At 33.2% G+C, this 12,599-nt stretch overlaps 1 protein-coding gene across 1 annotated transcript; it reads right to left on the bottom strand.

Moving 5' to 3' along the window:
* Nucleotides 1-7,655: 7,655 nt before the first annotated feature.
* LOC114314781 (Tetratricopeptide repeat (TPR)-like superfamily protein) lies at nt 7,656-9,811 on the bottom strand. The gene has a single exon (XM_028261268.2). It carries the CDS (start codon nt 9,758-9,760, stop codon nt 7,853-7,855), a length of 1,908 nt encoding a protein of 635 aa, XP_028117069.2. The 5' UTR covers nt 9,761-9,811; the 3' UTR covers nt 7,656-7,852.
* Nucleotides 9,812-12,599: the final 2,788 nt, after the last annotated feature.

The raw sequence follows: 12,599 nt of genomic DNA, 5'->3' as shown, positions 1-12,599 counted from the left end.
CATGGTACACCCTTGCCGACACCTTGTAACACCTCGGCAGGCAGCTGCACGCCGAAACCTAGGTAACCACACCTCGGCCAAGAGGTGTGGGACCTCAGCCAAGACCTCCTGAGTTCACCCAACTAGGTCATTTTTTCCTAGATCATTTCTGTGCATCTATTCCAAGACCTGGTTAGTGCCCAATATGTTTTTCCTAGATGAAAAACAGTGTTTTTACACCCAGCATGTTTTCCCTAGAAGAAAAACAATGATTTAACTCCCAGCATGTTTTGCTTTGTCTTGACTTGGTTTTGGAAAGAAATGCCGGAATCATTTTCATTCATGTAAAGTTTGTTATTAAGAATAAATTTCATATCCATCTTTGAGCATCTCTTCTTGTCTTCTTGAAATGCATTCAATAGACTTTATTATGTATTTGTAGGTCTTGGATCCTTTCTTAATCCCTACACCCCAAGAGGTATATGAGTGGTATTTTTAATAAAGGTATGTTATAAAGTTTTGATAAAGCTTTGCTTTGTTTTGGAAAAGTATTTGTTCAAATATGAATGATTATCCCTAGTTTTGTATCAAATATTATCTTGTTTTGATGACATTCTTGGAAATTCCTTTCATGCTAGGGGACTATAAGCCCATGTAGCACCATGTTTGAGAGATCTCTGCCATTGACGGTCTTGTACGGATGGCCCCACCGACGGCCTTGTGCAGGTGAATTTATCTAATTGATTTCGGGTCGATTATTCTCTTATTTTGTTCGGAATGACATCCCCCATGTATTATGTAGATGCTATTAAACATCTCAAGAAGATTTGAAAGATTTGATTGATGAACTCGATTCATCCCATGTTTTGTTACAAGCTATGATATGTATTATTTTGATAAAGATCTTGGATATCATTCATTCAAACCTTTATTAATTATATCATTCACTGAGTATCCAAGCTCGCCCTCCCCTTTATATATATGTAGGTGGCGAGCAAGAAGGCGGTGACGCCTAAGATGTTATGTGCAAGATGTTTTGATTCATGTTTTGTATCATCTTAAAGATTATGTTTCTTAGTTTTAATTCACTTCTTTTGTATATATCGGCTTGAGAAGCCTTTTGATCAAGATGTAATATGTACTTTATTTTATTTGTATCCAAGTTGTAAAATTATGTTAAGATGTATGTCATTTCATTTGATCTATGCATAGCTCTTATGAACTACTTAGATTTAAATTTATTGCCTCCGCACATGTAAGCCCTATATGTATACTCTGATTGTGTATGAATCTTTATAAGTTGGCCTTTGGTAATCTCGAATTATTGGCCATCACGACACCATTCTACTAAAGGCGGAATGAGGTCGTGATAGTAATGGTATTCTTGAAATTCTAAGCGACAATTTTGAGTGTTCTAGTTTTTTATGGAAAATATAACAAAAATACTATTCTATTTATGAATTTTGTGTAATAAAATTTTGACATTTGAAAGGAAGACATTAAAATAACATAATAATAAAATTGCGTACGCATAGAAATGCGGGAAAAAAAATCAATGTGTTAGCCCAAATACATTTTATGTGTCACATTGATGTTTCTATACACTTTCATATAAATTTTTTTTTTCTTTATATGTAGCATTATTCATAACATAATATGAGTAAACTTAACTCTCATATCTATGATTTATGCATAATTTGTGAGTTTCATGGGCTTGTTTAGTTTGTATTTGAGAAACATGTTTTGAGATAAAAAGTACGAAAATTTATTTGGTTTAGTTTTTTTTCAAAAGATGTTTTGAAAAATTATTTTGAGGGAAAGTTTTGGAAAAAGTGATTGATTTGATGTGTATAAGTGAGAGATTTGTTTGAAAAACTTGTAAACCAAACAAGTTTTGGAAAAAAAATTTGAAAAAATTTGTTTGGTTTGACTACTTTTGAAAACTTATTTGTAGAGAATTTTTTCCAAAATTTTTTGAGAAATTAAAAAAATCTAGGATAAGTTACAAATACATCCTCTGAAATTTGTTTAAAATACAGATTGTCTCATGTGATTTGAAAAATTATAAATACTCCTTTGTCAAAATTTTTTATTTAACATAATAACTAAAAAAATAAAATTCATTATTGCTTTCTTATATGATAATAAAATTACTTAAATTATCAATTAAAATATATTTATAATATTATTAAAAATTGTTAATTAATTTGATAATTTATTAACAAAATGGACGCTTTGTTATAAAATTAGAAACTTTAAGGGGTGGAATGTAATTTTCAGAACCACATAAGATGATTTGTATTTTAATCAAATTGTAGGAATGTATTTATAATTTATCCAAAAATCTGCTTAGTACAAAAGAAAAGTTAGAGGATAGTCTACTAATTTTTATTTATTTATTTATTTATTTTTTTGTGGCAATTGTGTGTAATTTTGGTTAGTGTTCTGTTTTGAATTGAATTAATGTAATATTTTAGTTCAATCACATGAAATTTGTACGAATCATTGTAATGGAGTTTTGTTATAACTTTTTTGAATAAGATTCCATTAATTCAAAATTCAAGACGCTAAAAAACACAAGAAAAGAATAATAATAAAAGGCCACTAAAATCCACAATAAAAAAGCATTAAAATAAGACTTACGTAATAATCACACCACTACAGTCTACAGGTGTAGCAAGTTGTTCATATCACAATAAATAATAAATAAATAACAAAAAATAATGTTATATACATTAATTAATATATTAATTAGTGTATCAATTGATGGTGTGACATAATTTAAAATTTATATAATTAGTGGGATCAATGATAATATCATAACTAATATTAGTATACTAATTAATATATGTAGTACTACCGAATAACAAAAGAAGAGAAAGTGAACCGATGAAACTTCTCCACTGAACTGATTAGCACTTAAAAGTAATAAAAATAACAATAATAATAATAATAATAATAATAATGTGTGTGCAAATAGAAAGTGCTGTGTTGATAGGGCTGCAAACGAGCCGAGCTAAGTTTTAGTATGTTTAGATTTGTTTATTAAAATTTTAACGAACTCGAGTTCGATCTAAATAAAAATTTAACGAACCGAGCTCGAGCCGAGTTGGGTTAGGCTCGACTTGAGCTCGAGCCTGTTCACAAGCCTTAACGAGCCAAAAAATTTATAAATTCATACTTGTATGTGAAACTAAAGTTACAATTAAAACATTGATTATACAATTATATATGCAATATATATAAACATACTTAAAAAAAAAAATTCATATTTTACTAAAATAATAATATTTACTACCACTATTATATAAATATACTATCTATAGTTAACTATTATTTACATTTATATTTTTTAAATATATAAATATCATATTTCTCTTATTTTTTATACATATTTTTATATTATTTAATATATAAATAATAAATATTAAACGAGCCGAACTTTAGAATGTTTAGGCTTACTTATTAAAAATTTAACGAGTTCGAGCTCAAGCTTGAACGTAAAAAAAAATTACCGAACCGAGTTTGAACAAGCTCTTACTGAGCCGAGCTCGAGCCTATTCACGAACAGCTCTGTTCATTTACAGCCCTATGTGTAGATATCATCAGTTATGATGTCACTATATTTCTCTAATTATTGACATGAAAAATAAATTACTTATAAAGATGATCTAAAAAATATATTTTCAAAGGTCAAGATTACGAGCCCACTTAGTAATTTTTTAGTCTCTAATCTAATGTACAGCTCACAGTTCATCGGATTTTGGAACAACTTAATGCATACTTCAATTTTTATTTGTTCTAGTTATTAGAACAACAATTTGACCGCTGGCCAAAACTAGAACTACAAACAAGCTAAGATGCTCAATTTTTTTTTGAAAACCAAAAGTAAGTTTCAAAATGTAAGTTTATATTATTTAGTTTTCAAGCTCATTAAGTTTTCTAAGCTCGTTTAGTACTTAATGAAGTTTAATCGATTTTGTTTTGAATTGAATTAATGTAATATTTTAGTTCAATCACATGAAATTTGTACAAGTCATTGTGATGGAGATTTGTTGTAACTTTTTTGAATAAGATTCCATTAATTAACAATTCAAGAAGCTAAAAAACACAAGAAAATAATAATAAAAGGCCACTAAAATCCGCAATAAAAAAGCATTAAAATAAGACTTACACCACTACAGCTGTAGCAAGTTGTTCATATCACAATAAATAATAAATAAATAACAAAACAAGAGAAATTGAACTAATGAAGCTTCCCGGTGAACTTATTAGCACTTGAGGTAGTGTAATAATAATAATGATGATAATGATAATAATTATAATAATGTGTATGCATATAGAGGGGTGTTGTGTCGGTATCATCGGTCAGTATAATGTCACTGTATTTCTCTAATTATTGACACCAAAAATGAATTACTTATAAAGATGATCCAAAAAAATTCTGTTCAAAGGTCAAGTTTACGAGCCCACTTAGTAATTTTTTAGTCTCTAATCTAATATAAAGCTCACAATTCATTGGATTTTGGAACTACTTGAAGCCTATCAATGCATACTTCAATTTTTTATTATCCTTTTTGGTTTTTATTTGTTCTATTTTTTAGAACTACAATTTGTCTGTTGGCCAAAACTAGAACTACAAACAAGCTAAGATGCTCAATTTTTATTTGAAAACCTAATATAAGTTTCAAAGTGTGATTAAGTTTGTATTGTTTAGTTTTCAAGCTCATTAAGTTTTCTAAGCTCGTTTAACACTATGAAGTTTAATCGAACCGAACTTTAGTTTGAGTTTTTTTAGTACATATAAACTTACCAAGTGGATCTTACAAAATTAACAAGCTTCAAAATATATTTGAATTTGACTTGTTATTATATCGAGTTGACTGGAGTAGCTTGATTAATTTCACCGCCATAGCCAAAATCTTGCATCTGCTTAGGGTTTAAATCTTCTCACTTCTGTAAAAGTTTGATTTCTTTTACATTTGTTTGTGATATAATTTGATAAATGGTTTCAATTAGTCTTATTTTTATCTAAGCTTGGGATAATTGGGATTTAGTAAAAATTTTAAGGTCTCGAGACTCTCAATACAGTAGTAAAAAAACTGAATTTGTATATACTTGAAATTTTGGTCTTGTTCAAATTTCTAAAACTATCAGTCCAATTTAAACTTTGGCACTCAGCTTTTGTTGCTAATGTAACAACAATCAAGATGATTTTTTTAAAGCTTGATTCTTTCTATAAATCATATCTTACTTATTTGATCAAGGATGAATCAGATCTAAACTTTGAAATAAATGTTTGACCTGTAAGTTTAATGACCATTGATAATGTTGAGCACATTGATCAATTATACAAGCAAGCACCGTTCTTCGAATTTTGCGCTTGATGAGCATCTTGTATTAATGATTTCATGTGATGAGGTTATATACCCAACGTATACTAATCTTTTTAAATAAATCTGTACTCCTAAACTTCAACGGCATCTGGACTATAGTCAGCCTCTCTCATATTAGAGTAATTAAACTAGCTCAATTGATCACTTTTAACTCCATCTGCTAGCTCGCCAACCAATTCCTACTTTGCCACCTTCAGCCCCTTTCCCCGATCCCCAATGCCACCGTCACCCTGCCCACCTTCCACCTCTGCCACCCAACCGCTCCCCCCAACCTCGTTGCCACCCTCAGCCCCTCTCTGAGGGGGTGGGTCTGAGTTTGAATCTTATGGTTACAAGTGCAGTTTCCTTTTATCTATTCCATATGTTATACTATGATATCATGTTAAACTATTAATGCCCAACTCATATAAAACATACAACTATTAGGTTCTGTTTGGATAGATGTAGATTTCAAATCAATGGACTTGAGCTTAATCATTCAACGACAATGACGTAAATTTAAATATGATAGTTTACTTATGAATTTCAAGATTGAGTTAAATAGTTTTATCATGATGGATTTGAATTACCTATATAAATCTAGTTATTTGAAATTATGTTAAGGATTCTCTTTATAGGTATAAGGATCTTACTAAAATGTATATATCATCTAGCCCAACTTATCTTGTTCTATTCTTTTTTATTCATTTAATCTCAAATCCCTTGATTTGAAATTCACAACTATCCAAACAGAAACTTAGAGAGCATGATAACTTCTTTAATTATTTCTATGCTTTTCAAAGAAACTGAGTAAATTGCGTATACCACATTGCATACAGCAAGAAAAAAAGAGAAACTAATACGAAAAAAACGGAAAAGAGCTTGATTGAAAAGAAAACTAAAATCTTAGTTATTACGAATTTTTAACAACTGAAAAAATTGGCAAACAAGAAAAACCTGGAGAGGTATTCTTCTAAGCAGGAGCTGCTTTGAATTTGCATGATGATTGATGATGTCGATCCGTCATGATGATCTCAGCTTGGTCACAGTATGACAATCTAACTGCAAACAAAGATTCTTGGCAAGCTTTATTTAAGCTTCTCAATGTGAAATTCAAGTCATTGCTCTCTGTCTGTCTGTCTACTATCGTTCAATACAAGATTTGTCAACGGGTGTAAGTGGCTGAGGATCTTGTGTCCTAAAAACTCTCTGTCCCTCCTCCTGGTCCAATTGTTCAAAGTTGTTTGATTATGATTCATGATTTCATATGTCAAATTCTCATATGATCAGATGGATGTGATTGAATTGAGACAGAATAGCAAAAGTTCTTGGGACAGAGAATCCCTGACCGGTGTTGGTGTAACCATGAGCGTGCAACACTCTTTCATCTCATTGAGAATTATATATGTACAATTTTTAGGTTTTTCAGATGATTTAAATCACAGGCAAGCAATTTCTGTACCTTATTGTTCACTTCAATTGTTCTTTTCGTACTGTGATTCTGCTCATAATAGTACTCACATTGCCTGCAGCATATTACAATTCATTGGAGACAATAATTGAAAGAGTATTGATATTCACACTTCACTTGTAATTTTCTAACATTCTCCTCGTGAGAATTTAGAAGATTAAAAAAATAATCAAATTGTGAAAGACTTAAACTGAAATGTTTGCAAGTATCATTGCTCGAATTGATTCATGAATTAACAAAATTCTAACTGACAAGGGACTCCATATTACCTCTCCAAAGCCAATGTAACAAAGCATTGAGCAATGTTCCCCGCAAGACAAGCCAATATTCAGACCTGTTGAATAAGTACAGAGGCTTGTCGCGGTGAAGATTATGTCTCTACCTTGTCCCGCCAAGGTACAAGTATATCCCTATCCTGACCAGCCAAGAGAGAGAATCTTAGCATGTGATCCCAGAGATACATGGCATCTGTATGCTACTTACCACACCTAGTACAACTACAAATAGTTAACTCTACCTCTCCAGTTAGTGTGGATCCCTCTACACCCATGTTGTTTTACTCCCTGTTGGATGGGTTGTATTGCTTCTCCCCTGCATGATCTTTTTGTCTGACACATTCTCTGTTTCAGGCCTTTCGGCTTAGGCAGTTAGACCCTTGCGCACTTTCAACTATCTAAATTTAAAAAAAAATAAAAATAAATCCTGAATTCTTTTCAATGATTTTGAATGGTGACTAGATTGATTCTCCTGGCTGATAGCTGATCCTAACATTGGTCAGATTAATATCAATATTATAATAAGAAAGAGTCTACTGCAGGGGTCAGAGGATATATATAGAAGAAACAATTTTATCTATGTCAACTTGACTTTAACAGATCAAGTAGAAAAGAAAAGAGAAACATACAGTAATCAGAAGTCATAACAACTTGAATTTTGAATAATTAAAAATGGTGAACAAAAACAACCAATAGAGACATTCTTTAAGCATGTGCTGCTTCTTTCAGCAAACCAGATTGACAAATACAGTTTACCAGTAATCACCACAAGAGCATGAACCATTTACAAAGTGATGAAACCGGTTTCGATCCCTAACAACAATCTTACGCCCTGTAATCTTCGAAATTAGCTTGGTCACAGTATGACAATCTGAACACACCCGAAGGTTCTTGACAATCTTGATTGTAGCTCCCGGTTGACTGCTAATAAGCCCAAAAGCAATTGCAAGCTTTTCGCTGTGAACTTCAAGTGATCGCTTCTTTTCAAATTCTCCGATATCATGTAATACTATATCTGTCTGTGGGGTATAACCATGAGCCTCAAGCCATTGATTCATCTCCCCTAGCATCACATAGATTTGTTTGCTTTTTGGATGCCTCAAATCTCCAGCGAGGAACTCATGTACCTTATTGTTCACTTCAATTGAGCTACAACCCGGCTCCTTTTGTACTCCACTACCTTTCATCATAGTCCTCACCCTCGCAACTCCATCCCAATTGCCCGCTGCAGCGTATATATTAGAGAGAAGAATGTAAGTTCCTGAATTTGCAAGATTCTGGCTAACAAGTTGCTCCGCAATTACCTCTCCTAGGCCATAGTTACCATGAAGCCTACAAGCACCAAGCAATGTTCCCCACAGGACAGGATCTGGGTCAATCTTCATATTTTTGATAAGTTCATATGCTTCGTCTAAATGCCCAGCACGACCAAGTAGATTAACCATACATCCATAGTGCTCAATCTTTGGTTCAATCTGGTATTCATCTTTCATTAAATGAAAAAATTTCCACCCCTCGGAGACTGAGCCTGCATGAGCACAAGCACTCAAAATACCAATAAAGGTTATATCAGTAGGGTGGACTCCTCGCCTACACATATCAGTGAACAATTTCAAAGCATCTTCGGTGAATCCATGCATTGCATACCCAACAATCATTGAATTCCACGCAACAACGTCCTTGTCCTCAATCATATCAAAAACCAATCGAGCATCCTCCAAACTTCCACATTTGCTATACATATCAACCAAAGCAGTACCCACATGAACATTGAACCGAATCCCATTATTTACAATGTAAGAATGAACCCACCTGCCCAACTCCACCGCCCCGAGCTGCCCACAAGCAGAGAGGACTGTTAGCAGAGTTACTTCATTAGGTTTCACTTTCAGACTCAACATTTGCCTAAAGAGTACCAAAGCCTCGTTTGACCTCCCGTGCTGCGTATAACCGTCGATCATCACATTCCAACAGACAACATCCCTCTCTTCCATTCCATCAAACAACAATCTTGCTCCATCAACGTCCCCATGCTTTGCATAGCAAGTGATCATGGCAGTCAAAGAAACCAAACTCTTGTCAGGCATAGTATCGAACAAGTGGCGTGCGGACACCACATCGCCACCTCTCGCATAAACATCGAGCAGAGCGGTACTAACATACGTATCCGAATCAAACCCAAATTTGAGGGCTTGGGAATGAAGGGCTTTTCCTGGTTCAATCGGGCATGACTTTAAGATTGCTGAGAATGTGAACGCATTGGGTTCGACGCCATGGGTCAGCATCCGAACATAAAAATCAAGGGCTTGTTGGTGGAGATTGTTGACAGCGTGGGCGTGGATAATGGCGGTGTAGAAGAAGACATCGGGGTTCTGGGTACGGTGGAAGAGGGCGGTGGAGTAGTCGAGGCGGTGGAGAGAGGAGTAAGAGCGCTGGAGCTTGAAGCTGAGAATTGGGTGGCGGTCGAGGCCGTGGCGGATGAGGGAAGCGTGGATTTGGAGGAGTTGGGTGATGGATTTGGATTTGTCGATCAGTAATGCGAGTCTGTCCGGTGGGAGACGGTGGTGGTGTCTCGTGGCGGCGGAAGGTGGCGGGAGAGATGAACGATTGGCGGTGGTTATTGGTGGGGAGGGGGAGGTAAGAAGAGTAGCCCAGGGCATTTTTTAGTCACTTGTTTTTCAAAATTTTGGCGCCATAATACATTTGTTTAGCAATTTTATTTTGGTTACCTGAGGCCATCTTTAATGGTGTATCAGATTAAACATCAAATTTAAATTTGATAAAAAAAAGTTTATTTTTTTCTATCTAATGATTTCACTAAATTGATATCAAATTGAGAACGGAATAAAATTTTTATCAAACTGAGGACAAGCGCGAGATTTTAGTATTTCACTGTGCTGTAACGTTGGGGTGAGTCAACCGGTTAACCAGCCGGATGTCCAGCCGGTTGAACCACCAGTCGATTTGCTCCCTCAATTCTGCGAACTGATTTATTTTGTGGAATAGATGTGAACTGGTTTTTTTTTTCTGAAACAGGTTCAAATAGGTAGGTTATTTTGTGGACTATGAATAAATTGAAGGGTGATATAAATTTAAATTCTTATGAAAATGTAAATGAAAAAGTTACATCCTATATACATATTTTGAGTTCAGAACTAGTCGTTCTGCATCACCAATTCCAATAATTTACCGTTAGGTTGACAGAGTATTTTGAAAATTTACCGTTGTTGCTATACTCTATAAAATATATCCGTTTGATAATATCATGTTGTGAATTTCAGTTGTGTTGACAGAGTATTTCAGTTTGATAATAGCATTACATTTTGTTGTAGAGATGCTGTGAATTTTTTTAGTTCTGTGTCATTATAAATTTTTTTTTCCCAGTGAGCTTCAGTTTATATTATTTGATTATGAGGTTGAATATATATCATTCAAATATTTTTCACTGTCTAAGTTAGATATTATATCCTACTGAATTTGTATCCAAAAAATGCATGCCAAATCTATAAGTCATAAGAAGTTACTGCTTCAAGAATAATGATTGATGTTTTTTGATGGCCTACGTATTGACCTTGCCATGCCATTGAACAATTTTTTCACTCCCAATGCATGCAATCTAAATTTCCCAACATACTCGGAAATCCCCGAACCTCCCCAATAGCAAGTAATCTAACAATATCAGTTAGTGTTGGAGATCTCAGATATTCTGGTCTGAAGATTTCAATCATTGAATTACAAAATTGTTACAAACTTTGAATTGTAGTGTTTTTCCCAATACGTATATAATCATCAACTGCATTTGCTGCCACTCCATATAACAATTTTCTCATACCTGAAGCCATTTTTTGTAGGGGAGATAATCCAATAATATGAGTTGCATCTTGTTTTTGAACAAAATATGAATTGTATGCTTCGATGACATTCAAAATTCGGAGATATAAAAGACGACGCATTCAAAAACGTCTCTGAAATATTGTCAGTGAATAAACTGGATTTGCTGCAAAATAATCTGCAAACAATCTCTCATGACCCTGTCTTCTATCGCAGTGTATGTACTTATGGCCTACAACAGAACCACCTATTTTCTTTGAGCTATTAGTTGATTCCAGAATATTATTCATCTCATAAGCCTCCAAAAGTGTGACCATATATTCATCACTAGAATCATTATCAGAGGAGGATGAAGAAGAAGAGGATGAAAATGAAGTAAACATCATGGAATTTAAGATAGTCATTATGCTCTGTTTTCTTTCAGCTATAATCACATCACTTGTTTGGCATATGGATAATGTGTTTATATCAGATTTTAGAAGGAAATCATTGTTGGAGGCAACAAAAAATGAAAAATATGTAATGGAGGGAAAAAGAAATACTAAACGAATTGGGAACAGAAAGGGAGGGAAAAAAAATAATTCATAAGCCTTACCGGTTGACCCACCGGACGACCCATTCCCTTTTGATGCACACTGTTGGAGCTAGCCGTATTAGATTGAGAAAATCAGCTATTTTTTACTCAGATTTGGTGAAAAAAGTAATGAGCCGTTGGAGATGCTCTTACCTACCAATTTGTCTATTGGGATTAGCTTTTTAATTTAAGGTGGGTTTGGTTGGAGATTTGGGGAGATAAAGGAAAAATGAAAAGAAAAAAGGTTTGTGAAATTAAGTAAAAATATATGTATATTTTGTTTATATTTCACCTATCTTTTTTATTTCTCTTTCTAAATCTCTTCTCAAATTCTCCAACCAAACACAATATTCAGGAAATGAAATAGGGTAGTGGGGGATTTGGTCAAAATTCACTATCAATAATTTTAATATATTAAGAATAAGTATAAAAAAAAAAATTTCAAAAATCTAACACATACCATTATTATTAAAATATTAAAATTTAAAATAATATAACTTTTGATGTGGATGTCGATTTTTAATAAAATTAGTATTTTTAGAATTTTCTCGTCATGATATATCAAATAAGATTTATGTTGACTATGAAATTCTTAAAAAAATAAGAATTATTACCATCAAAATTAATATAAACCATAATAGTAATATGTTATTCTCTCTCACAGTAATATGTTACTCCGGTAATATTCTCCAAAAAAATATATATTTTACTTTGTCCTTCCTCAATTATATGTTTTCTTCTTAGGGCGTTTATGAAGCAAAATAAATTAGACTGTCTTTTTTATCAAATAAGAGTCTAATGGAGAATGTCACTCCCCACTTTTATTACTAGGATTCCATTACCAAAACCATTATTATAGATTCAATTTCAGAGATAGCATGCAGAAGCTCATCATATTTAATAAGAAAACTTAAGGAAGAGTTCTCTCAAACGAATATAAAACGAATACAACATGAACATAACTAAACAAATTGCCCATAGGCTTACATCATTTAAATCAAGAGGAAAAGTTTAATCCTTTACATCAATGGCATTTCGCCTTCATATATAGAGGCCCCGTGGCCAACAAATAAGAAAGATCCGTAATCTTGTAA

The sequence above is a fragment of the Camellia sinensis genome, chromosome 1 (genome assembly GCF_055761805.1).
Source record: "Camellia sinensis isolate YWXY chromosome 1, ASM5576180v1, whole genome shotgun sequence".
Classification (NCBI taxonomy): domain Eukaryota; kingdom Viridiplantae; phylum Streptophyta; class Magnoliopsida; order Ericales; family Theaceae; genus Camellia; species Camellia sinensis.
This window is presented reverse-complemented; position numbering and strand designations above follow the sequence as displayed.